General features: G+C 51.5%; 9 protein-coding genes and 2 non-coding genes across 11 annotated transcripts; 6 read left to right on the top strand and 5 right to left on the bottom strand.

The window, feature by feature from the left end:
* Positions 1 to 717: 717 nt before the first annotated feature.
* NCU15374 lies at positions 718 to 812 on the bottom strand. The gene has a single exon. It is a non-coding gene; the product is annotated as a tRNA-Ser (tRNA).
* Positions 813 to 1,717: 905 nt separating this feature from the next.
* Positions 1,718 to 5,882, bottom strand: arg-15 (arginine-15). Its single transcript, XM_955073.3, has 3 exons — positions 5,814 to 5,882; positions 3,890 to 4,965; positions 1,718 to 3,827 (listed from the first exon to the last, which is right to left on the bottom strand). The coding sequence occupies exons 2-3, from the start codon at positions 4,886 to 4,888 to the stop codon at positions 2,088 to 2,090; spliced, it is 2,739 nt and encodes a 912-aa protein (XP_960166.3). The 5' UTR covers positions 4,889 to 4,965; positions 5,814 to 5,882; the 3' UTR covers positions 1,718 to 2,087.
* A 1,708-nt stretch (positions 5,883 to 7,590) lies between these two features.
* Positions 7,591 to 10,177, top strand: tim17 (translocase of mitochondrial inner membrane 17). The gene is made up of 4 exons (XM_955074.2): positions 7,591 to 7,921; positions 8,089 to 8,209; positions 8,278 to 8,513; positions 8,584 to 10,177. The coding sequence occupies exons 1-4, from the start codon at positions 7,853 to 7,855 to the stop codon at positions 8,623 to 8,625; spliced, it is 468 nt and encodes a 155-aa protein (XP_960167.1). The 5' UTR covers positions 7,591 to 7,852; the 3' UTR covers positions 8,626 to 10,177.
* NCU05624 (L-asparaginase) lies at positions 8,844 to 10,556 on the bottom strand. The gene has a single exon (XM_955075.2). The coding sequence runs from the start codon at positions 10,446 to 10,448 to the stop codon at positions 8,982 to 8,984; it is 1,467 nt and encodes a 488-aa protein (XP_960168.1). The 5' UTR covers positions 10,449 to 10,556; the 3' UTR covers positions 8,844 to 8,981.
* Positions 10,557 to 10,921: 365 nt separating this feature from the next.
* Positions 10,922 to 13,117, top strand: NCU05625 (hypothetical protein). The gene is made up of 4 exons (XM_955076.2): positions 10,922 to 11,237; positions 11,773 to 12,251; positions 12,311 to 12,740; positions 12,819 to 13,117. The coding sequence occupies exons 1-4, from the start codon at positions 11,096 to 11,098 to the stop codon at positions 13,022 to 13,024; spliced, it is 1,257 nt and encodes a 418-aa protein (XP_960169.2). The 5' UTR covers positions 10,922 to 11,095; the 3' UTR covers positions 13,025 to 13,117.
* Positions 13,085 to 14,257, bottom strand: NCU05626 (hypothetical protein; the record flags this gene model as incomplete). The annotated part of the gene is made up of 1 exon (XM_955077.2): positions 13,085 to 14,257. One exon carries the CDS (start codon positions 14,255 to 14,257, stop codon positions 13,085 to 13,087), a length of 1,173 nt encoding a protein of 390 aa, XP_960170.2.
* A 461-nt stretch (positions 14,258 to 14,718) lies between these two features.
* Positions 14,719 to 14,791, bottom strand: NCU15373. The gene has a single exon. It is a non-coding gene; the product is annotated as a tRNA-Lys (tRNA).
* A 2,360-nt stretch (positions 14,792 to 17,151) lies between these two features.
* On the top strand, positions 17,152 to 19,403 carry NCU05627 (high affinity glucose transporter ght1). Its single transcript, XM_955078.3, has 4 exons — positions 17,152 to 17,342; positions 17,410 to 17,661; positions 17,744 to 18,771; positions 18,842 to 19,403. Exons 1-4 carry the CDS (start codon positions 17,326 to 17,328, stop codon positions 19,189 to 19,191), a joined length of 1,647 nt encoding a protein of 548 aa, XP_960171.3. The 5' UTR covers positions 17,152 to 17,325; the 3' UTR covers positions 19,192 to 19,403.
* Positions 19,404 to 20,318: 915 nt separating this feature from the next.
* Positions 20,319 to 20,927, top strand: NCU05628 (hypothetical protein; the record flags this gene model as incomplete). The annotated part of the gene is made up of 3 exons (XM_955079.1): positions 20,319 to 20,599; positions 20,666 to 20,792; positions 20,871 to 20,927. The coding sequence occupies 3 exons, from the start codon at positions 20,319 to 20,321 to the stop codon at positions 20,925 to 20,927; spliced, it is 465 nt and encodes a 154-aa protein (XP_960172.1).
* Positions 20,928 to 21,555: 628 nt separating this feature from the next.
* NCU05629 (hypothetical protein) lies at positions 21,556 to 23,084 on the top strand. Its single transcript, XM_955080.2, has 2 exons — positions 21,556 to 22,733; positions 22,829 to 23,084. The coding sequence occupies exons 1-2, from the start codon at positions 22,182 to 22,184 to the stop codon at positions 22,895 to 22,897; spliced, it is 621 nt and encodes a 206-aa protein (XP_960173.2). The 5' UTR covers positions 21,556 to 22,181; the 3' UTR covers positions 22,898 to 23,084.
* A 753-nt stretch (positions 23,085 to 23,837) lies between these two features.
* NCU05630 (cupin domain-containing protein) lies at positions 23,838 to 25,180 on the top strand. Its single transcript, XM_955081.2, has one exon. The coding sequence runs from the start codon at positions 24,459 to 24,461 to the stop codon at positions 25,035 to 25,037; it is 579 nt and encodes a 192-aa protein (XP_960174.1). The 5' UTR covers positions 23,838 to 24,458; the 3' UTR covers positions 25,038 to 25,180.
* Positions 25,181 to 25,364: the final 184 nt, after the last annotated feature.

The following is a 25,364-nucleotide window of genomic DNA, read 5'->3' as shown; positions in this document are numbered from 1 at the left end:
CCTGAGAGCTGAAGAGGACGTTAGTATTGGAAACTCGCGCAGTGTCACGCGGGTGAGGTAGGTAATTGGAATGTTTGATGTAGTCCGACTCGTATGTGATATATCCATATCAGCTTTCCGAATCGTACGAATTCTGAGGTTACATGGATGGTAGTTGTTACCTATGTTCGGGGCGGTTTGGTTTCAAACCCCCCTATCCAACATCCTTTGGTTGAACGACGAACAGGAGACATTGTTGTTCATGCTGAAGCCTCCGACACTTGGATGGCGAGATTTGGTTGAGTTTTTGTGATTTCAATACCCAAAGTGTTGTTGTTTGGGGAGAGGTCGGGTCACAAGAGGTCAATGGTTGCAGGTTTTGTGGATGGTGTGTCGGGGATGGAAGAAGGCAACTGAAGTCCTCGACTGGGTACCTCTACTGATTGAACTTGAGTGGAGCCGAGGACCAGGAGATGAAAAGCAATGTAAAAATGGCAGGCATGATACAAACCCCTGAGGGTGCAAACCTCCCACGTTCCTTCCTCATGTCAGTCTGCACGCATGCGCGGGTGTATGCCCTCACCCTTTTTGCAAATTGCGTGCAAACCCAACACGCACAACAAGTGTATCATCACCATATAACGTCCAATTCAACCGATATAAAAAGAAAAACATCGAAAACAACAAAAAGGCATCATTTAGACTTCGTGAACATCAAAAAAAGGGCCAAAAATCAAACGTCGCCTGCATGATTCGAACATGCGCTCTCGAAAGAACTGCCTAGCGTATTACGTAATAGCAGGGCAGCGCGTTAACCACTCCGCCAAAGCGACTAATGCTTGTTATTGTTGAATTAGTGTTTTCACAATGGTTCCTATGTACAGCATGCGGGCTGTGGTGGTACAGAGCTGGAAGCTGCAGGACGGTGTGGATAATGTTGTGGATAACAATGTGGACCTCCACAACGTTCCGACGGGATGTGTTATGATGTTGGCTGGAACATGCAGTGATATGGTGACCTTATCCTGGACAAGATTGTTATCTTTGACGTTTTATACCTTGGGTATACGCTTACTACGCATACAAGCGCCTTTGACACTCCTTCGAACTTGATTTCTAGGCAATTCTAGCATGAACAAATTCCCAAAAAAGACTCTAGCTGATGTCTTTTCGAATTATCGTAATCCCTGTTACAGGCTTGCAACGGCCTTTGTGAACTGCAATGAGCGGTGTTGGACATAAAGTTTGTCATGGACGAGGCGACAAATTGTCTGTGCGCCCGATCATACAGTCCAATACCGGTCGGACTGTTTGCTCGAGACCTCGGGGCAACTTCCGAGGAGTTTTCATGCTGTGGATCTGCCTTTTCCAAATCGAAATACACTGTATTGGATTTTGTGAATGCCTTTCGGATTCGTCCTCAGCCATTCTATCAGTCTTTGAAAGGTTCAAGGGAATCCAGAAGACATCTTGTCTAATGTACTCGGATTGAGGACCTAGGTACCAAATGGACAAACCAGCACTATATTGTATGCAGGACAAGCGACTTGGTCACTATTTTCGAAACCAGTGATTTGTCATTAGTCTCAGGAAATCGTGATGAGATGTATACATGTGATAGGCAAAGGATGTCCGGGCCCTGTGAACGGCTAGGGAACTGAGGAGGAAAAGTCTCTACAAGTCACCAACCACACTGTACACACGAGATTGACTTTGTGTCTGCTGCCTACAATGTACCTTATCTATGCGAACTTTATAACCAACAAGTCTGTTGCCAACAGATAAATGTGAGCAAGTCCGAAGCCTCCTCTAACCCACTCCGGAACAATGTCATCCTCTCCAGGCCATACTTTCCCAGATTCAACAGGGGCTACTTGAGATCGTCAAGATATAAACTAATCAAAGTGAATCCCATTACCATGATATCAATCGCTGGATCTACCAAAGTGAACAGGACTAACTAGGGAACCCGTTGTTGACAGACTACAGAGACTATACATGAGCCTGAAAGAAAATAAATCCAAGCAATAAAACCATACTCGCTATAGGTTCCCTAAACGCCAGCCAGTTCAATACCCTTTGATCCCATCCGTACCACCTCACCGGCCCTACAACTTCCTAAAAACCGTCGTGAAAATCTCCCTACTCTTCTGCAAATTCACCAACCGCAACCGCTCATTATGCAAGTGCGCCGAGTCGCTCGCCTGTCCACAGGGTAAATGCGCCGCGGGTGCGTTAAACTCCTTCTCCAAAAACCTGATGGGCGGAATGGATCCGCCTTCACGAATATACAGCGGTTTTCTCGTCTTGGGGGCGGCGGCGCCAGTGGAAGTGGTTTCGCCGTTTGTGGCGTTGGGCGGGAGGGTTACGCCGTTGGCTTTCTCATTATCCGACAGCGATGATGATGGTGATGATGGTGATGATGCTGAGTCTGTGTCCGAGGGGGTGGAGGTGGAAGGAGAAGATGATGAGGAGCCGCCCCATGCCCTCATTACTGCCTCTTCGAGGGTACGAAAGATGTAATTACCTGGTACACCCAACCACGGCTCGGCCTTGTTGTCGATACGCACAGTGAGGGTATTGTCGCTATCAAACTTCTCGTACTCGGTCTTGAGGAAGGACTTGAGCTTGGAAATAATTTCCTCTACTTCCTGACCGGGCACCAGACGGATGCTGACGTTGGCGGTCGCGTGGCTACTGATCAGACTGCCATCGGGACCCGAGACGTTATAACGATGGATGGTCAGGTTAGGTTCGCGCCAGCGAGCCATCAGGCTACGCTTAAGCGCGTCGACTGGTCCGGCGGTAGGGTTGCGCTTGATCAAGATGCTGGCAATGTCGTCGTAGCGCAGCTCTTCCTCCTCGGTGATGGGGAGGATTCCGTCGTAGAAGCCGGGAATGTTGACTTTGTTCCTGGGGCCCTTGAGCTTGCCGAGCAGCAGGGTTAAGTCGGTCAGAGGCTCGGAGATCATGTTGCTTCCGTCGACGCCCGAGTGCAAATCGGGGTGCTTTGAGTCGACGCAAACCGTGGCATGCAGGACACCGCGTAGACCGTAGGTCAGGCAGGGTACCTCGTCGTCTAGCCAGTAACTGTTGGCAAGAAGCACATAGTCAATGTGTCCGATGAGGTCCTTGTGCTTGAGGATGGTCTCCTCAAAGCCTCGGGATCCAGACTCTTCTTCGCCTTCGATTAGGAAGATGATGTCGGAGTCCAGGGCCTTGGCCTGCAACAGATCGGAGACGGCGTAAAGAGCGGCAATGATAGGTCCCTTGTTATCACTAACACCACGACCATAGAGATACCCATTCTGCCCGACAAGCTTGAATGGGTCGGTCTTCCAGTTCTCACCGGCCATATCCGCGGGGACCACATCGTAATGGCCGTAAAACAGAACCCTCTTCCGCTTCTCAGCAGGCTCGAGCTTGCCGCTAAACTTTGCAAATACCACTGGATTATGAGGGCCATCGGAGCTGAGCATTTCCACTTGAGCGCCCAGCCGCTTGAACAAGGAACCGAGGAAGGTCGCTCCTTTACGGCAATCCTCAGTAAACTCCGGGCGTGACGAAACGGTCTTGTACGAGACGAATTGGCGAAGGGAGCGAATCACCATGTCCTCGTGCTCACCATCCACCTCTTCAGTTTCCGCAGGCGCGCCGTTAACATGCCATATCCGGACAGTGTTGTCATTGGCTCCGGTGATGAATAGCTGGTTGTTCTGATATGTGGCGACAGCTGCCGAAAGAATCTTGGCATTGTGTGCCTTCCATCGGCTGAGGCACTGATATCGCTGGCTGACGTATTGAGAAGTGCCATTAGACTCCTCGGTAGTGTGGGCTGCTCTATGTTTCTAGGCAACTGTCAGCGTAAGGACTTCAATGTGTAAATAGACGGCATGGCGAGGGTTCTTACAGAAGCAAACCCGTCGGTAGAGGCACTCCAAAGGAGCCCGAATCTCAACCCAACAGCATTAATGTTTCCAGTATGAGCATGAATAACTCTCAACCTCTGCTTGGTGTCGAGATCCCATAGCTCGATAATGCCACCTAGCTTGCCGGCATAAAGGAAGGAACCGTCCACGAACAAAGACATGACGGACTCGGCGTCATCCTCGCCAAGCACCATCAGCTCCTGGATACTGCCCTTGGTATCCTCGTCTTCATGGTATCCGGGGCCCTTGTCGCTAAGTCTCCATAGCTTGATGGTACCATCACCGCCTCCGGAGACAAGAACTTCCTCGTCATCGTCCACCAGGACGGTTGGGCCCTTTGCGATCTGCATGCAAAAGACCCAGCCGTAGTGTGCATATTTCTCAATGGCATATGGGTCGACTTCGAGCACGGTCTCGGCTCGGGGTATTAGGGAATAGTAATCCTCGGTGCGCCTAGGGGTAGAGGTGCCGCCAACAGCACGGGAATCGAAGAACTTGTGCTGTCGCCTGTCCGGATGATTGGCCGAGTCGTGTGAAACCCTTCTGTCCTCGTCCTTCAGGCTGACCCACTGTATGTACTGTGTCTGTGTGCCAAAGTATACCGTCTCGTTCTGGGGAGAGTAGACGACGCTGAAGACGTCTCCAACATCGTAGGTGCTGTAGATCTCATAGAGTCGCCTGAATGTTTTGGGGCACCACACGTTGATTATTGGTTCGCACGCGGTCGAGAAGAGATATTTGCCATCTTGCGACAGAAAGAGGCAGAGGACGCTTCGCTTGTGGGCTTGAATGGTCCGGACGAGCTGGTAGGTGCCGAGGGACCAGACAACGATCTGGCCCTTGCTGGTGCCGGTGAAGATGTAGTCGCCAGACACGGCGATGGAGAGAACCGAGCCGTCATGCCTCAATTCTTGCAACTGATCGGGGGCAGTCTTGGGGCCGCCATCGTCGAGCTCGGAATGTTGCAGTGTTCCGGGCATCGTGACTGTGACTGTGGAGTTTTGCTTTGTGGGATTGGCGGGATTCGGACGCGCCGCAGTCGGTAATGTCGATGACTCTGGACAGTGAACGGTAGAGAGTGTTAGCCAAGAAGAGGGATCTGTAAGAGAAATGGTCATCCAGGTGGGAATAGAAATTTCAGCAAGATGCCAACGTCGATATGAAAGGTGATTCACGTGTGATGTCGACGTGGAGGAATGGGGTCTTTGGGACTGACGACATTCTGGAGGCCATTGTGACATGGACGGGAGTTCCGCCCATCGGCCCCACCATCTGGGTCTAGGCTCCTCTTTCAGGGGGCACGTCAGGACCCCTGAGCCCTGTGGCCCACTGCCCTGCAGCATGCCCCACGTGCAATGCTTCCACTTTTGATGCTTAAAAGACTTCCACTTGTCCTCCAACATGCACATTGAAGCTTCATCTCAAGACAACCTAAGAGAACCCCTCGTCTCCGGCCTTCAGAGGAAACCAAACATTCCATCTGACCACGTCCAAAGGAATATCCATTTGCCTTGGGATTACTTCTCTACCTTGGCTCAATGTCAAAAGGCGTGATTGGACTTTGCCTCATCGTCTAAATCCCCACTTGGAAGAGCCGACTCCAGCTCTAACGCAAACGGAACGTGGTATTGGGTGACATGAGTCTTCGATGACAAAGAGGGAATAGGGTATCCCGCCGCGCCAGGACTCTCAGATGCAACGGATGACAACCCATTGGCATGTTCTGGTGCTGGGAAAGGGTAGCATATACAGCCTCATCGGTGGAACGTGGGGGTTCAGGGGGCTTTGTGGTCATCGATCTGTAGATGTGCAAGAGGATGATGGGAGCAGTAAACATATCGGGATCATGGGAGTATGCCGGTCAACCGGGACAGAAACATGTAAGTGAAATGGAAATTCACTCACCGTGGGAGCCTGCCCTCTTCCCGTCGCGTAATGCTTTTGATGCTCTCGCCCTCGAGATCTTGATGCAGCCTTTGCAGACTTCATCATCATCACCATCACAGCCGTTGACGCTTCCCTTTGCCCCTCCCTTTGGCTGCCGGGTGTTGTGTCGATTCCAGGGATCAAACGAGTCACGGAGGACACCATCGATGGGTCCTTTCGCCACTACTTCCACTGCAGCCATGGCGTCTGCTTGATCGGGCTCCGTCGAGGTGGTGGAGCTGCTGGCACGTCGTCCACCTTGCAGTCTCCAAACAAAGTTTTTGGGGATTATGGGCTGATATGGCGTCTCCAGAGATGCTGTCAAGGAAGAAGTGGAAGATTTGGATGAGCATGGTATATGCAGAACGCCATTGCTTCCATTGGGCTTCGTTTCGTGCTCGCCCATGTCGCAATAGCAGATTTCTGTCATGTTTGCTTGCGTTTTTGATGACCCGGGAAAGTGCTTACGGATGCCGTACGATGACGCGAGATCATGGGGTTGACGACACCATCCATCAAGTAGCTAGGAATATATAAGTCCAGTGGTGGGATATTCACATCCCTAAAACCCAGAACGGATGGGTCGAAAGAAGAAGGACGGAGGCATCTCACCGCTTTTCGGATCGCCAACAGCCTCGTTGTTGTCAAGTTCAGCTGAGTCACACGATTGAGCGATCAAAAGAAACGGAATGGCAATGGCTTCTTCCTATAATACTCCGCTCTACCCCAGACAGCAGGCAAACATCCTGGCTCTGATGTCCACACGATCAAGGAACTTTACGCCACACTTGGTGTCTGGGCGAGCTTCAACACTATCAGTTGCAGATAGTGATGGTCCCCTACGAATATTTTGCATGATAGCCGCGAAATCCAGCCCAGTTCCTGGGTCTTTGTTCTGTTGTGGAACAGCTAGATTGAGCCAGTCCAAAGGTACCGTGACATGGGTTGCTTCGAGCTTGGGAGCGTGTGGGTATCACAAGCACAACAAAGAGGTACATTTTCACTTGGAGATCAAATCACACCACCACCCAGCTATGTGGTTTTGAAGACTGGTCGGAAAAATGGCTCAGTTATCTCGATGTTGTATGGGATGAAGCGACATCGGATGGTGATGAGACGCGTCGAGATTGCATATGTCGTACAATGCTGCTGTCGCTTTGTGCCCCTTACTCTTGGTGAAATGTTGACTTGGAAATGCCCTGAAATCCAAATCATCAGAGCATAGAGTCCACAAAGGCTCGCAAGGTTCAAACTCCCAAAGCAGCTGAGTTAAACAGAAGAAGTAAAAGTGATGATCGCCGTGATGTTCGAAACAACTTTGGTTCGGAATCAGCTGAAAGCAGGGCGAAGAGAAAGGGTGGAAGGTACCCGAAGGTACCACAATATGAGGCAAAGTGATGTTAGGAGGACGCCGAAGGATGGCTTCAAGGCTGAATAGCACCCCAAAACTCGTGCTGATATCAAGCCATATCGGTGACTTGGCTCCCATAGTCGGCGATCAAGGAGACCATCAGAAACTATCGCCGTATGGACTCGCCGATTTACGCTGATGTTGGCGCAAAGTGTAGGCGGAACAAGAGTTTCAATGTATCGTCGAGGTACCACCCGCCCGAAGTGATAAGTGATCTGGACTGAAACAAGTGACGCTCGGACCAGGAAAGGAAGCCACCTAGGTCTTGGCACGGCAAGGTTGGTGGGCCTGCCCGGAACTGACCCTTGCAAGGCGGTCATAATTTTCTTTGGCTTCTGAGATCATCACCAAACCGTCTCCGAACTCCGCGCCCGTATCTTTATCAAAAATCCATCCATCTGGCTGCATCCGCTTGCTCCCCCGCCGACTCCCACCCAGCAACGCCACCAGTCCTCCACCACCACCACCTCCCCGTCGCCTTGCGTCCCCGACGACCTCCCTTCATTGTCGCACTCCGAACTAGAACTCGACTGCGACATATTTCCTCCTCTCCGAGAGACTACCCCATCACCGTTTAATTCGCGATCCCCATAAACCACCCGCCAAAATGGATCACACTCGCGACCCTTGCCCGTGGGTTATCCTCAACGATTTCGGTGGTGCCTTCGCCATGGGTGTATGTTTTCTCTCACCATGTTCTTGTTCTCGCACCACATGGGCAGCCACCAGTGATGACACACGTCGAGTGTGGTTGGCCTAAACCCCTCGTTGTCGCCGTCGCCTCAACCTTGTTGACTGCTTGCTGCATGGAGTCAGTTACTGACACAATGTCGCCGACCATAGGCTATCGGTGGTACGATCTGGCACGGTATCAAGGGCTTCCGTAACAGCCCTTACGGCGAGAGGAGAATCGGCGCCATCACTGCCATCAAGATGCGCGCCCCTGCGCTCGGCGGTAACTTCGGTTAGTCAACCCGCCTGACACATCTCACGCGGCTCTTGCCACGGCCGATACTGACATGTGGCATCCAGGTGTCTGGGGTGGTCTTTTCAGCACATTCGACTGCGCTATCAAGGGACTAAGGAACCACAAGGAGGACCCGTGGAACTCCATCCTCGCCGGTTTCTTCACGGGTGGCGCGTTGGCGGTTCGTGGTGGCTACAAGGCGGCCCGTAACGGTGCTATCGGCTGCGCTGTCCTCCTGGCTGTTATTGAGGGTGTCGGTATTGGTTTCCAGAAGATGCTTGCGGGCGCCACAAAGCTAGAGGTATGCATGGGAAGGTCGTTGAGAGGTGATCAACTGGCGGTTGCTAACTCGCTCTCTCTCACACTACTAGGCTCCTGCGCCACCTCCGTCCAACGAAAAAGTTCTTGCCTAAATACAATACAGCGGTCATTTAAAAACCTCGATTTAGGATGCGCAAAGATTGTCGACTATATCATCTCTCTCAACTCCTTTCTCCCACCTGGCCCGTATCGGTTGGGCTAGGCTGTGTATTTGTCTACGCATTTCATGACGGTTCAGCATTTTAGGTGGCGGCGTTCCATGTAACATAGAAATGGGTTTGTTGGTCACGCTTGCCATATAAGGGGGTCGGCGTGGATGCTTTGCCTCAGCGCGGAAGAACAGCCATCCGAATAATATTTCTCTTTTTTTTGGAAGACATCATACGCTTTGCGAATGTGTTACCGGCTAACGTGCTTCAAGACAGAAGGGAACCATGTAACTAAACTACTAGATCTTTTCGCCACTCCAAAACCGCGGATCTTCGGGTCTACCTTCGCCGACATATGAACTGGAGATATCCTGATCCTTTCGAAAGATGCGAGCATACGCGACACCTTCCTCGTCTATCCAAGCCCGAAACATGCCACCGCAGTTATAGTCCTGAAGGATATCGGACCGAGTCTCAACGACATTACCACTTGCGTCCCGCACGACCACCAACTCCAGTCCGATGATGCCACCTTCGCCTTCGCCAGCCTTGCCCCATCGATCATCGGCGCTCTTCTGAAGCTCTCCGGACGGCCCAGCAACCTTGGTCAGGGCCACGACGGAAGGAAGGCTAGAATATCTGGCAATGGCGCCCACAGTTCTCGCGGCAGAAACGCGGAAGAATGAATCACCATTGCCTGTCCCAGAAACACCGATCGACCGGGTGGTGGTCAACCCGCCAGACGAGTCTTGAAGAGTGGGGGTATACAGGAAAGGCGAAGGCAGACAATCGGCGATGAGTCTCTTGAGCGCATCCGACAAAACCACCGCTGGTCCCGGGCTATACAACGGATTCCGCGATCCGTTCTTATGAGGAGAAGTAGGATCACCTTCCTCCGTCCACTCCTCAGCCCAGAACCCAGCCCCGACAACAGGCGTATCACCAATTCTGCCCGTCAACTTATTCGTCATGCCGCCTGTGCTCGTCGCCACGCAAATCACGCCCTCGACATCCAGCGCCACCGCACCGACCGTTCCCTGCGGCAGATACTCGTCCTTACTCCAGGTCGCTGAAACGCCACTAGCAGTGCCAGCGCCAAGCAGATCCTGCTGCTCCCTCTTCTCCCTTTCCAACGCCCGAACGTGCTCGTCCCACCGCTTCTGCGTAAAGAAGTAACTAGGATCCACCATCTCCAAGCCATACTGCCTCGCCAACTTTTCCGCCGTTGGGCCGTGGATCAGCGTATGGCCTTGTGCCGAGGGGACATCAGGCTCCCCATCTCCAGTGTTATTATCAAGCTTCTTTCCACGACCCAAAAGATCGTCCTTCCCGTGCTCCAAAACCTTCTTTGCCAGAAGAATCGGATTCCGAACGTGGCGCAACCCGGTCACTCCCACACCCCGCTTGGCCTGACCCCGACTGACCATGACGGAAGCCTCGAGCTCATTGATGCCATCGCGGGTAAAGACGGCGCCGTGGCCGCTGTTGAAGAGGGGGTTGTCTTCGAGAAGGGTGACGGCGTAGGTGGCGGCTTCGAGGGCTGATGGGAGTTTTGAGGAACTGGAAGGGGAATTGTAATTGGACTGGGTGGGCGTGGTCAGGTAGGTGTGCGCCTTGGAGACGATAGTCAGGAGGGAGGAGCGGTAGGCGACGTAGCGCTCCGGGCCGAGGCTGGCGGGGGTGATGTTGCCGGCGCCGCCATGGATGATTAGACGCGGTTGAACTTGGACGCGGGTAGGGGAGGAGGGTTGGGGCTTGTATTCCATTGTTGCGGCTTATGTTTCTTGATGGATTACCTGCTGGTTGTCAACTCTTTCACGGCCTTAAGATTTAATATACGGACTGTTACGAGTGTGATTTGTGATGGGGTGAGGGGAAGGTAGCAGTGTTGTGTTGACTTATCTCGGGGAGTTCATTGCTTTGAGCTGGGGCAGTTGTTTCCGATAAGCTGATAAGCGTCTGATTTAGAAGGTCCGGGTTGCAAAAAGGAAGGTGGAGCTTTCAGGTACGTACCTAGAGGTACCTCTACTAGGTAGATACCCTCCTACTCTTATCTCATCCACCCCCGCAACAGCTTCCAAGTTTCCCCTTGAGGTTGACTTGCACATGCCTCAGCAACCTCCATCGTGCATTGTGCAGCCGTACCCGACCGTGGAGAATGGCGGGGTTGTTGCCGAGAGAGGACGGATCTTGCACTTTTCAAGACCTCGGTCTGCTTTGACAATTTGAACATGGTCAAATCAAACGGGTTCAAAAGATCATGGCAAGACTTCCATGTTACAGGAAGAATAAAGTCGTGTAGTTTGTTATCAAGCACCCGTTTCTTGTCAATTCGAGTTTGCTGTTTCTGCTCGACGCTGGATTGAGTTTGTTCGAATATACTATATCATCATAGTCTTCAAACCGAATCACCATGCGAAGCTTCTTCCGCAAAGTCAGGGACGAATCGCAAAAGGTCCTCCGGGGGGACCAAGGTGCCAACGACAGGTCTTTAGACACCCCTGAACATCTCCCACGATCAAGGGAGCATGAAAGTGGGATGCAAAGTAATGAAGGTACATATTTCATGATTTCGATATCGTCCACTTGAACATCGTCACATTCGTTTCTGATCTCTTCAGTTTCGTTCCTCCCATTCCTCAATTTCCTTCTTCGGCACCTTTTACTTTCATTTCCAAAGTTCGTTCTGTTTCATGTTCCTGGCTGCTGCTTTAGTGTCCATCGTCACCCGCTCAGTGTCACCTCTCACTTACACGTCCTTCCTCAAGTACCTTAGAGGTAGCTATCTCTTGCCCATTCAACATCCTCGTCGCTTCATTTGTTAGCGTTGGAAGCAAGCCCCGCCCTCGTGGATGGTATGACCATGAACCATATTAGTTCCCAAACCCTCCTCTTCTACCCAAGCCAGGCAATGATTATGAAGATTGACATACCACCATTATCCATGTTACATACTACAGCAGTCAACTCGCGTTTTCGAGATCAGTGAGATCAAGATAACTCAGATGCTCGTTCATGGTTCACAGCACACTTTTCTGGTCTTTGTCACTGCATTGATCTTGCTGACACGCCCGGCACAATGTTGGTTAGGCCGTCCCGCCGGCAGTCCGCACGGGCGCCATCAGCATCCGTCTTACCGTCTCGATCTTGATGTCGATAATACTAAACCCGAGGGCGAATCCCCCCTCCATGTCCGCAATGTCGAAAGACTCGGCTTCCAGGTCGCCAATAATAGCGCCAGTCACCGCGATCTCGGCTTCACTGGGAAAATTGCTGGAAAATGGTATGCCGTTTTCGGCGACACCATGTGGTGTGCGCCTGGGGTCACCAACTTCCTTGAGGATACTCCTGGTTTCCATGGCATGGTCCGAGATTCAGTCTCTCTATTGACGGATGACCCTTTGACCGTGGTGGATCTGAACCTGAACGATGATTATCCTGTCCCGCATCAAAAACAGCTGATCCCTTTCAACGAGGCATGGGGTGAAACGAACCAATGCGGTTTCGGTGGCACCAGTTTTTGCGAGACTGATGCCGAGACCGCGACCGCTGCGCTTTACTACCTTGTGGTAGGTGAACCTTCCGCACACTCGCTTTACGAGCGATGATCCGCTAACAACGAAGACAGAATGTCAACGAAACCGGCGGCCTTCTAGGTGCTGGTGTCGCCAAGGTTGAGGTCATCAATGACACTCCCACGGTCACCCAGCGCTTCGGCAACAGGGGGTTCTGGTGGGATGCAAACACCACCGCCAAATACGGCGACCAATGTGCCTACCGCGATGAGCGCTCTGAGTACATATACATCTGGGGCGGCCCCCCGAACTCGATTACTGGATGGCCTCACTCCAGTTACGCCTACCTTGCCAGGGTAAAGGTCCAGGACGCGTTCGATCTGGACAAGTACGAGTATTTCTGGGGTCGTCAGCAGGGCTGGAAGTCGGAGGTTCTTACGAAGTTTGATGCTGAGACGGCGGTCTGGTGGGCGGTCGGTCAAGGTCAGGTTGCGTGGAATGAGTACTACCAGTGTTATGTGCTGGTTCATTTGTCTGCTTTTGGTGAGTCTTTTTTTTTTTCTCGATCCTTCCTTCTCTTGACGTTGTCCGTGTCAAATCTAATGTGGAAACCTTCTCTAGGCGATGGTTCTGTGTACTTGCGAACAGCCCAGTCTCTGGAAGGACCATGGACCCCGGATGTCCAGGTATACAAGAGCGAACCTATCGACGGCGGATTAGTCTATGCCGGTGTTCAACACCCCTACCTGGATCCAACTGGACCGACATTGGTCTTGTCATTTACGAACAACAACCACATTGAGGTCATCAAGGTGACTTTTGCTTAGACGCATATTTCTCTTCTCACCTAATTTACTTATTTCAGGAAATTATATCCAGTTCTTACCTCATCGCAACCGGAAACCACTAGTGTCAACAGCAACCACCTTGCCCCCCTCCGTGACCGTCCCATTAACTGGCGCCCGCAACCCACCACACGTAATCACATAAAGCGTCTTCCGGCTTTTATGGTCTCTCCCAAACGCAGCAGCCGTGTTCCCAGCAAATGTCAACTCCGTCTTTCCACCACCAACCAGCACCGCCTTCTTCCCTTCTTTAACAGCAAGCAACGTGTTGTCTGAATTTGTCACTACCCAGACCACTCCGTCGTCATCAATGGCGAAGTCATCTAGAAACGTTGCTTGGGGGCTCAAATCCGCTACAGTCTCGACAACTGCTGTCCCGTTCCCTTCGTGGTAGCCATCCCGATCAAGCTTGACTCTGTAGATTTCGACGGTTGCGCTATTTGTCCAGTACAAGTAGCCCAGATGCATTTTGATTCCGTTTATGCCCACCAAGCCGCCGCCAGAGGAATTAGTTGGTGCACTCATTTCCGGTACCTTGACGGCGACTTTGTGAGACCCAGTCTGGATGTCGAGCCGCCAGACCAAGCCAGCCAAGGAATCGGCTATGAGTACAGCATCCGGGTTGCCGGGTATGGACGCCACGCCGTTGGGGAGGAGTGCCGAGGTGAGTTGGGCTATTTGGGTGATGTTGATATTTTGCTTCGTCTCTTCCTGTCCGTCAGTGACACCCTGTAAAATGGTGTTGTGTCGGAAGTCAATAGTCCATGCAAAGAACAGAGAGGAGCCATTCCCATTCGCATTGTTGCTAGTCCCATTACCCCCGCCAGTGATATTTCCACCCACTACGACGAATAAATCCTCAGTTGGCTCAGCGATGCCAGCGAGTCCTTGGACGGAGTCGAATGTGTGGATGGTTTTCCATCCGCTCATCGAACGGTTGGGAGAAAATGAGTACTGGTGCGGGTTCGTGTGGGGATTGGACACGAGGTAAAGGCTGGCGGTGGGAGCAAATTCAGTGAGGAGGAGGTCCCCGTTAGAACGGACGACGATGTTTTCTAGCCAGGTTGGAGAGGGGAATTGGGTTATTATGTGGTTGGGCAACGGGAGATGAGCGTAGTGGTTTTCAGATTCGGAGAGACATGAGGATGTGAAGAGTAGGATAGAGAGAAATCCGGTGAAAAGGGAGGGTTGGCATTTGTGATGGTAGTATGTCATGCTGTCTTGCTGTCAGGCAGAAGAGCCTCAGGCGATGGGAAGTGAACTGGGCGAGTGCTTGTGCTGGAGGATTTCTTTCTGTATTTCTTGACATTCATCTTCCTCGCTACGCATCAACTCTACGATGAAGCTTGCGGTGTCTCTAACATTTCGATGGAGAGAGAGTCCGCGGGCTGAGTAAGACACCCGGCTCGGACATACGGAAGTCATCCACACCGCATCTGCGCCTCTATATCACTCGGGCTCTTAACAATGATAGTACATTGGAAAGACACATTGTCGTTGATGAAGGTATCAAGCAGGAGATGTCAACGCATTGTTGACATGAAGAAAGAGTGCCATAAGCAAAGAATGTAATAAAGATCCAACTCCAAAAAGAAGAAAAAGAAACCAACGAATCACAAAGCATGGAAGTGGAAAATCGCAAAAAGAGAGAGGACGTATGGAAACGTCGGGAATTGAGCCCGACGTGGGGGTCGAACCCACAACCTTGAGATTAAGAGTCTCACGCTCTACCGATTGAGCTAGCCGGGCAGCGTAAGCTGCCATGTGTTGAAGAGCGGCTTCCGTTCTAGCGATTATAAGGCCTAGCTTACAGCGGGAGCCATGGTAGGCTCGGCTCTGAACAGCGACATCGCTGGCAATGATGACGCATCATCTCCTCTCTTTTTTTTTTTTTTTTTTTTTTTTTTTTTTTTTTGGTTGCTAGTTGCACTACTTTCATTCATTCAGCACCATGACCTAGCCGCAAACAACGAACCTAGATGGACCCTCTGCCGAGATATCCGGGTTGAGGTCAAGGATCCTTGGTGCGCTCGTGTTGCGTTCCTGGATTTTCTTTTTGGTTTTGTGGCAAGTTGCTATACTCCAGTCCAGTCATTACCTGAAACCGATGTCAGGAGACGGTCTGACTGATCAGAGGGCCAGAAGTAGTTGAAAGTTAATGCTGTGAATACTTGTTACTGCCATGCCTACTGGTTGAAGACCATGGTTTATTGTACGTAGAGGTAGTGAGGAAGCACGGAATATGCGGATCCCCAACGTACGGCGGGATGCCCTTTAATACCTGCCTACTCGACGCCCACGATTACTACCCCTAGGTATCATGCCAAGCATCACAAACACAACACAGGAGTGTAAGATGGCTGGTATGTGGGGGTTGGCGTGCCCTACTGTCGCAATACACTTACTGTGCAGACTAGGGCTTACCCTGCACAGTCAGATAGTCTTACCCCAACAGTATCAGGTACCGCGCCCAAACACAGCCTGACGGCTCATGATACACTGTATTCTGGGGACCGAGTCGTCAGTTCTGGTGTTTGCTCCGTGGGCTAGCCTTGGATCCCCGAGCCCGACTTTCGGCGAACTCGGCAGACTACCATTTTGGCCCATGGCGCCCGATTATCCAAGTTGGACATTCGGGCCTTTCCTGAGGCACGTGGTCCATCAGTTCCACCTGCCAATGCTACCCCCCAACTTGTGGTGATGGGGTTTCAGGCCAATGGACTCTTCCCCAGGAAAATCCATGCGGAGAAAATAAGGGGTAAAAGCGGGGGATTGGGGAAGGCCAGCCAGGCTGGGGGAGCATTGGTGAAAATTGGAGAAAGCATGCTCACCGGCCAGCCAGAGAGCAACACGCACCGACACGACACGTAGAAAGAAGAAAAAGCAATCGACTCCCAACAACGAGTCGTGCTAAGGTACGTAGTCCCGCTCGGAGCCTTGTCAAGGCCGACATCAGGCCGACACAGGTTGACTCGGATTCCATCGCGAGATTCGGCATGCCGCCGCAAAACCTTTACAGTCACGAGCATCGGTGACGCGAGTCGGTTGCGTGACAACGAAACCATCTCGTATTCTTCTTCTTCTTCTTCTTCTTTTCTTTCTTTCGCCGAGTCTACCGTACAATCACCCATCATTGAAATGGACTGACTCGATGTCAGAAGCCAAGAAGTCAGAGGAACAGTTCTCCGGATTCTGCAAACTAAGGACAGCGCCATGTTACGTCACAGCCAATGGTCTTGGCAAGTTGGCAGGCTTAATTGCATCGCGACTGGACGCCCCCAGACGCCGAGCCGCATAAGAATGAAGACAGAACCACGAGCCATTCCAATCTTCATGTTTTTCTCGGGTTATCTCTTCAAAAAAGGAAAACCTGGGGTATTAGAGGTCCCAATACTTATCGCATATGGTACAAACCATAGCCTTGGCGGCTCAAAGAAAGAAAACAAGAGGTTGAGCGGACAAGCGCCCAGCCGGCAACGGCATGCCACACAGTGTAGCTGGTAGGATCATCCCCAGTGAGGAATCAACACTGGGCGGACAACAGCCCGGCCGGCTGACGGAATCTCACACAGTATAGTAATACCATCCCGAAAGAGGAAACAGAGCCTCCCTAGTTGATGGAGGCTTTGTTCTGACAAGGATGTATAGGACCGATTGTGACATCATAGGGATTGATCAACCTTCCAAGAAACTCTTCTGAGCGCGCCAACTTATGCCAAGCGTTAAAACATGACACAGGTCCAAACCAGTCCGAGTGCAGGACAGGCTCGACAGGCACGAACAGGGTCGCTTGTAGTGTAAACGGTCCTTTTCTGGATCCCCCCAAGACCCCATGGCTCCGTCGTCTCCAGTTTCTCCAGTCTCTCCAGTCCATTCCCCCAGTCCCCTCACAGTGCCCCGACCTCGCCACCCCGTTTCCCCAGAGAAACCCCATGGTATCTCTTCATCCCCATGATTTGTGAGCGGGTCTCTTCCCCATGGGACCGGTGGATCGACACGTAGGTAAACTACGATTGGGGAGACAGCGAACGACCTGGGTAGAGTGGATATGACGATGGCAGGTTTCCAGAAGTCAGGTCCCTCGAAAGAAAGTTGTTAATAAAGTCGATCTGGAACCCGCATGATGAATCCTCATAACTGTTTCACTCCATTCAGCTTTACACTTTCTTACCCTTACATGGGAATTGTTTGGATAAATCTTTACTTTTGATTTTCACTGAGGTGATCCATCCATTCCTGAATATACCATTCCCCCCCATTAATCCTTTTCAGGAGAGCCCATCATGGTTCTGGGGAAAAAGTAAGCTCACTTCCAGAGTCGAAGAGGAGATTCTACTATACAGCTACTGACACGCATCGCTCACCAGGTCAATCAAAATCAATGGCGCCGACATTGGCGTCGAAGCCATCCTTCTCGGTGCCGTCACCGCGATAGGAGGCTTCCTTTTCGGCTATGACACCGGTCAGATCTCGGGCATGCTTCTATTCAGCGACTTCAAGAACAGATTTGGCCAGATCACCCAACCAGATGGATCAAAGGAATTCGAGTCCATCATCCAGTCACTGCTAGTATCTCTTATGAGTATCGGTACACTCCTCGGTTCTTTGACTTCATCATAGTAAGCTCTCCTCTTTCCTCCCTCTCCCTCTCCAACACACTCAACCTAGACACCAACAATACTAACCAACACTTCTCTACAGCACCGCCACCTGGTGGGGCCGCCGCAAGTCCCTTACATTCGGCGTCGGTCTCTTCATCATCGGCAACATCATTCAGATCACCGCAATGCACTCCTGGGTACACATGATGATGGGCCGCTTCGTCGCCGGTCTAGGCGTCGGTACCCTCTCCGTCGGTGTGCCCATGTTCCAATCCGAGTGCTCCCCTAGAGAAATCCGTGGTGCCGTCGTCGCCTCTTACCAACTGCTCATCACCTTTGGTATCCTCATCGCCAACATTGTCAACTACGGCGTGCGCGAGATCCAGGAGCAGGACGCTTCCTGGCGTATCGTCATTGGTTTGGGTATCTTTTTCTCGCTTCCGCTTGGCGTGGGAGTGCTGTTGGTCCCCGAAAGCCCAAGGTGGCTGGCGTCCAAGGAGGATTGGGAGGGAGCCCGCATGTCGATGGCGAGACTGAGAGGCTTGAAGCATGACCCGCATAACGAGCTGGTGGAGGATGATATGAAGGAGATGCGGGAGGTTTTGGAGAAAGAGCGGACTGCGGCCGTGGGAACTTGGAAGGAGTGTTTCATCCCCAACAAGAACGGTGTTCCCAAGCAGGTGTACCGCACATTCCTGGGTATCGGCATCCACTTCCTGCAACAGTGGACTGGCGTCAACTACTTCTTCTACTATGGCGCCACCATCTTCCAGTCGGCGGGTATCAAGGACCCCATTCAAACACAGCTCATCCTCGGCGCTGTCAACGTCTTCTCAACCCTGTTCGGTCTCTGGGTCGTCGAGCGCTTCGGACGCAGATGGCCGCTGTTCATCGGTGCTATCTGGCAGGCGTCTTGGCTGGCCGTGTTCGCTTCCATGGGCACCGCTCTCGAACCCGACCAAAACAAGGCGTCGGGTATTGTCATGATCGTCTCGGCCGCACTCTTCATCGCTTCCTTTGCTTGCACCTGGGGTCCCATTGCTTGGGTCGTCATCGGCGAGAGTTTCCCTCTGCGCACCCGTGCCAAGCAGGCTTCGCTTGCCACGGCTGGTAACTGGCTTGGAAACTGTAAGTTCATCATTTTTCCCCCTTCCCTTTTTCCCCATACATCAACAAAAACTAACAAACCTCCCCACAGTCATGATCTCCTTCCTCACCCCCCTCGCCACCGATGGCATCGGCTATGCCTACGGCTACGTCTTTGTAGCCACCAACATCATGGGCGCACTTTTGGTCTGGTTCTTCCTGTACGAGTCCACCAGCTTGTCCCTCGAGAACGTCGACCTCATGTACAGCGAGCCGGGCATCAAGCCGTGGAACTCGCACAAGTGGATGCCGCCTGGCTACATCACGCGCATGCAGCGCGATGATGAGTACTTCCACCATCCTGAGAAGGGTGGTTCGGATGGTCTTGAAATCACGAATGGAAGCAAGGAGATGCACCCCCACGAGGAGAGGGAAGAGAAGGTTATTAACCATAGGGTTTAGGCTTTTATGATTGGGAGAAGTGGGTAAAATGGAGGAGGGCAGCGATATGATTCTTGTACAAACTTTATGCATATGGGAGGTTGTAAGATTATGGGTGGACACTAGGCTGTTGGCAAGGCGTTGTTGGACCATGATGTTTGGATAAGCCTTTTTTTTTGAGGACATGGCGGGTTTTGCAATGACTAATGACAATGAATGAATTGATGTCAAAACACTGCAATGTGCGAGACTCTTCGTGATTGTCTTTTCGTTTTCTTTTTTTTTTCATCATCCCTGTTGCTGGCTCTCGACTCTCCCGTTTGTGATCCCTTTTCGCGCCTCTTTTTTCCGCCTTTTCCCCCTCCCCACTTTTGTCCTGTTTTCTTCGTCTTGGGTCCATGTGTTTATTTGTGTAGTCATATTTCCATCATTTGCCTCCTTTTTTTCTTGCTTTTTTTTTTCTTGTTTTATATTCATCCCCTTCGATTCTTTGCTCTTTCCTTCCTTTCCTGCCCTTTTCTCTTCTTTCTTTTGCTGTTGTCGTTTAACGCCCTTTCCAGACTTTCTCCCCAAAGTTTCCTCAATTCCTGACGTGCAAGCCCGGTTTGAGAAAACGGCTGCAACTTGGTGACGGCTACGTTGGTACCTGGGTACCTCTATCCTACCGAATCATCAAGATGAAGGAGCCAATCAGATCGATTGATCGAAGGGATGGTAAGGAGAGTAGTATTCAAGCGTGAGGCCCATCGCAGTGTTCAAGTGTGAGGCCCATCATCGACCAATCACCTTTGAGTGTTCGTTTGTGATGCGGAAACGAAGGGACATCGAGACCACACGGCCGACTCGGAAGGACAACTGCAGAGCAACCCGACGCTAGGAGCTCCGGATACAGAAGCTTGGCCACGCAACAGCAATGAAGACTAGGTAAGATGGCATCGAGAACGAATGAATAACGGTCTCGAGAAGCGAAAACTCTTTCCATTGCTGTTAAAACCCCATCACCCGCGTATAAGTATCCCTCTCGCAGCTTTCGTCATCTTTCTCAACTTATTATCGGATAAACACCACAACCTTTCCGAGCAACGAACTGCCTTTACTTGCCCCCGTTCTCAAGCACTCAGCTACGCTCCCTCTAGCCGCACATCAGCATGGCCTCCAAGAACATTCAAGAAGCTAGTCCTGGTCAGATTTATGCCAAGATCGTCGATGACGCACAAAAAATTATGCGTCAGTTCAATACTCCTGTCGCGTCTGCCAACCTACTGAACAAGATAACGGAGCGGGAACTGAGTACGACCACTGCTCCGGCGGAGTGGAATACCTACCACCAGATGACCAATTTACATCGTCTGCAACTAGAGACGTTGTTTGGCATGATACACAGTGTCGACGAAAATGCCTGCAGTGGATGGCAACCTCAGGGGACATGGTAGGGCACGCGTGTCGAGATACTCAGAGCGGTACTCATGTCACTAGCTAGCCTGGTCTTTGTCAGGACAAGCACGGTCGTTACTGTTGGAACTTATGGCGCAAAAGCCTTCACCTATGATGGAAAGAAACAATTGGCGGCGCAGCTGGTCTCGAACGAGGGCATTGCTTCCCTCAAAGCTGATTTTGACCTCGTAAGTCTCCCTTCAAGCACATGGTACATACGATATCCCACTACCGTGACCAGAAATACTTACCAGCACTCAACGCAGATCCTCAAGCTCGTCACCAAGCTCACCGAACTCCCTACCCCGAAAAAGGCCCAATAGACACCACATGCGGGTAATGTCCAGGCACTTCATCATGTCTTGGCCCCGCTCGGAGGACATTCGTGTGTGAGATTCTTAGCAAGGGCGGTACTCTGAAACTCCTAGATAGAGACACTCGAAAGACCATTTGGAACAATAGATTCAGAACGCACATCCATCTGCTCACTGTGCAATTTCCCGAGTTTTATATGAAACCACGAGCATTTTCTGAGACCATTTTGAGTAGAAATCATGGAAATTGGCGAGAAAACAATTTGCCATTCCGCTGAATTCATTATCATGTTATCGAAGGGTAAGGCAGATTCCCAAAAAGTACCTAATAATAGTGGTTAAGCCCGGCCGGTTGGTCGGGTCGGGTCCTCAGAGACCGGAGGCCCGGAGCTAGTACTTGTAGGCCGGAGGTTCAGGCTGGGAGGTGATCAGTAACCAAAGTAACCAATGACAAGCGCGGAAAGTGTCGCACCAGCGCAGCTGACCAATAATAAAGCCCTCGCTAGCCAGAATTGGAAGCAGACAATGATCATCTACAACCCGTTGCTGTACTTTAATTCCGTGCTACAATAAAAGGCTGAAACTCTCCCCTGGATTCTTCTTTCCACAGGCATCGATCCAATCGAGACGATCCTCCCAATGCCTTCAAGTTGCCTTATCTCTTCGAATACCAACATCCAAAACCATACCCCCTGGCTTGGCAGACATTGGCGACACTGAGTCTTCTTTGACGCCTACTACCTTTGATGGGCAGTGCCGCCGATGCAGGCCGTTCAAAAGATGGCCATGTATCAAAATAGAACTCAGAAGCGAAGGCTTGCAAAGCCCCCATCGTCGATCGACTGCCATGTTCCCTAGGCTTGTGAGAAGGCCTACGAGGACGAAGCAGAGGTCTCGTCCAGAACTCAGGAGGTCGCCAGCAGAAGAATACCACGGCCATTTTAGGGTTCACAACACATACCTATGCTTCGCCCGCTATCCTCACCGAGCTACCCTCGACGTATAAAGCACATACCGTGCCTACACCACCAAGCCTGTTGAGTCTCCTACACTAAGTACAAGCTACGACTTCTCTTTACCTTTCCACCTTAGGTATAGATCCACCTCTACTGCATTTCAATGTCCGAGGCGAGAGAGAAAAAAATCAGCACTACCTCTACCTACCAGTTCTCTTTCGACCCCATCGCGATCTTCTCTCAGAAGAAAAATCTTCCACTGCCTCAACCAGTACTACTTACCTCCTTCCTGCCGCTCTAATTCAAGATGACGTCCATGAAACCCAAAGAATCCTCCACAGACCCTAACGGACATGGATCCGGCCATCTCCACGCCAAGCTCGTCAACGATGCCGAAAGCGTGCTATGCCAATTCAGCCTGCCCGTCTGTTCCACCAAACTAATAGACGAAGTCATGAACGAAACACTCTCCATTTCCTCCGGTCCAGCACAGTGGAGCGCCTATCACCAACTAGTCAACGTCCAACGACTCCAGCTGGAATCCCTGTTTGATTGCGTGCTCGGTTTCAGTGGGGCCGCTTGCACCGGATTGAAGGGAGCACCAGGAGCAGGTGGACCGGCGGGATCAGGATATAGATCGGCGGCTGTGGTGCGATCCGACATTTTGAGGTCTATCCTTCTTTCGCTCGCCAGTCTCACGTTTCTTCGACTGAGTACGACCATCACCATGGCCACGCATGGCCCGCATTTGGTCGGTCCAGGTCCGCGGGTGAATGGGGCTATAAGTAAAATGCAGTTGGGCAGCGCGAGGCTTGTCAATGAGGAAGGGCTGGCGTCCCTTAAGGCTGATTGCGAACTTGTAAGCTATTTATCTGTCTATCATCCTGCACTATTTCCGCTTTATTTTGATTCACTATTAGGGGTATGCACGGCGCTAACATTTTTGGTGTTCAGATTGTCAGGCTTATCACCCAGCTTACTGCTCCGCCTGGGAAGAAGACAGCCAAACCAGATTCAGAATGATCGTATTTCAGGCGCTGAGTGCTGGCAAAGTACCTGAATGGGCTACTTACGTGTATAAGAGAGTAAGAAAAGTGTTGATTTAGCAGAAAGAAGCGAAGAGAAATCCATTTGTCTACTAAAGAATGGTAGAGTTGAAGACTGACTGTACTGATATTTGACCGTAGTATCTCTGCAATGGACGGAAATGTGACACGACCAACCAGACACTCTCTTTCTTGCACATTGTTACAAAATGAGTTGATTAAGGTTTCTATTTCATGGATATTATGACAGCTCCAAATAATTCCCAAGGGGTTCCAGATCGTGCCATTTCCTCGTCCTTCCAAGCGGCTTTCTTTGTACTACCGGGGCCTCCATTTGTGGTCTCGTGCGCCTGTGGTCTCCTGGCAGTAGATCGCATTTGGTCGCACAAAACTTTCATCAAAACTGCAGAGTTTGTCGACATGTTCCTCGCAGTACATGGTAAGCGTGACCGTGGAGCGACCTAGTCCTAGGGAAGGAGACTCATTTGGGACCTGGGTTGCAGAGCATGACAGGCATAAGTGGACACCGCGTGTCCCAGAAAATAGTCTACCATTTTCATTTAAAAATCCTTATATAGATCAAATGATGTTAAAGTCCTAGGTGCGTGCTACTTGGGACACCTGGCTATCGATGATTCGGGGATGACAAAGGTTCCATGTGGGGCCGGATTCCGTCCGGAAGTCGTCAACTGCGGATCCGGATCCGGATCGCCAAGACCGCGCAGGCCGTACACTAGATAGGTGGGTCGCCGATGCGGTGGACCTTGTCGCCGACCGGATCTGGTCATTCTGCCACGTCAGTGAACACACATCGCTGCAAAGGAACGGAATACAAGCACGGGAGCTGGCACGATTCTTCATGCTTAACCCCTTTGTCGGGTGTAAGAGATCTATACTGATTGGTATCTCTCGGACGCGGCCGTATGGTGATATTAAGTTGATTGTCGTCGTGTCACTGTCCACAGCAACGGCGGCGGCGCCGTCAAGGACCGCCACACGTGAGATTTGAGCGGTGTGTCTGGAATGTACGACTTGTCGCATCCCGTCCCTTGGGATGCGGTCCACGCGGGTCGGTTGTGCGACGTGGGCGGTGCATTCAACCGGAACGTGCTTGACATGGGTTGGCCGCGAAGCCCAGTTTTACGTGGAGGGCGTGAACGGTGCGCACGTAACCTGCTTGCCTTCTCAGGAAAACGATTCTTTGGTTGCGATTGATGGTCATGGTTCCTCGGTTTGTCCAATGCAGTGTACAGAAGGCATCCTGCAGTCGCGCCTTACTCAGGTATCCTGCAAGGGAAGTTAAGAACCGGTAAGAAGAAGGGAAGAGAAAAAGACAAAAGGGATCCAGACTTGTTCCGCGGACTGAGATGGTGGATTTCAACTGACCATCTCTCCCTCTTCTCCAAACTTCCTCCTCATTATTCTCCAAGTTGTTGTTCGTGGCCTGAATTTGACAAGCCGCCATATTCTCCAGTCGAAACAGCAACACCACTGCCTGGCTTCTCCCCACTTGAGCCTCTTCTTGTTCCATCGGCAAAATGGGGTCCTCATACCGCACCGAAGACAACGGCAAGATCTCTGACCTTCCTCAGTTGCACCGCTACATTACCGGCCACAACGCCGATGGAAAGGCGGTTGTCCACAGCCAGAACGATTTCGAGTGGAAGTCCTACGCTGAAGGTGAACTCGCCTTCAGCGTTGCCTACACGACATCGGAATTTCCAGTCAACCTCAACAAAGACGCCGACGTGGCGGAGCACACGCGAGTGCTGGAGTCGGGAAACCTCGGGCTGGTCAACCCACGCGGGACGGTTTTTCGCTGCGTGGACTTTGCGCCTGGCTACGCATGCGGAATGCACCGAACGCAAAGCCTCGACTACGGCATCGTGCTGGAGGGCGAGGTAGACATGGTGCTCGACAGCGGGGAGGTGCACCCGATGAAGCGGGGCGACGTTGCGATTCAGCGGGCGACTCAACATCAGTGGGTCAACAAGAGCAAGACTGAGTGGGCGCGCATGATGTTTGTCTTGCAGGATTGTCAGCCACTGGTTGTCGGTGGTCAGGAGTACAAGGAGGACTTGGGCACCAACTCGGGCTTGCCGGCCAGTGGAAACTGATTCTGGTTGTGAAGGGTGACCGACGAGGGGGAGAGTACCATGTTGTTCAAAGCAGTAGTCTAGTTGGGACACTGGTTATAAGATGAGGTTCCAGTTTGTATCGAGGAGAAAATAAAATGTCGCGAACGGGGACCCGAATTCGTATTTGTTTACTCGCTGATAAGCTGTTATCGGGTGCTGTAGTTTGCAAATGGAAAGTCCAACGCTCGGGTATTTGCCAGCTGGCATTTCGGACAAATGTTTGAAACGAGACGGGCAAGTACGTCCTGAACCTCCGAGTGACGTCACCCACCCCTGTACCACACCACACCACAGCTTACTTGTACC

This window comes from Neurospora crassa, linkage group VI (genome assembly GCF_000182925.2).
Source record: "Neurospora crassa OR74A linkage group VI, whole genome shotgun sequence".
NCBI classification, from domain to species: domain Eukaryota; kingdom Fungi; phylum Ascomycota; class Sordariomycetes; order Sordariales; family Sordariaceae; genus Neurospora; species Neurospora crassa.
Note: the sequence above shows the minus strand (reverse complement) of the source record. Positions and strands in the feature narration are given on the sequence as shown.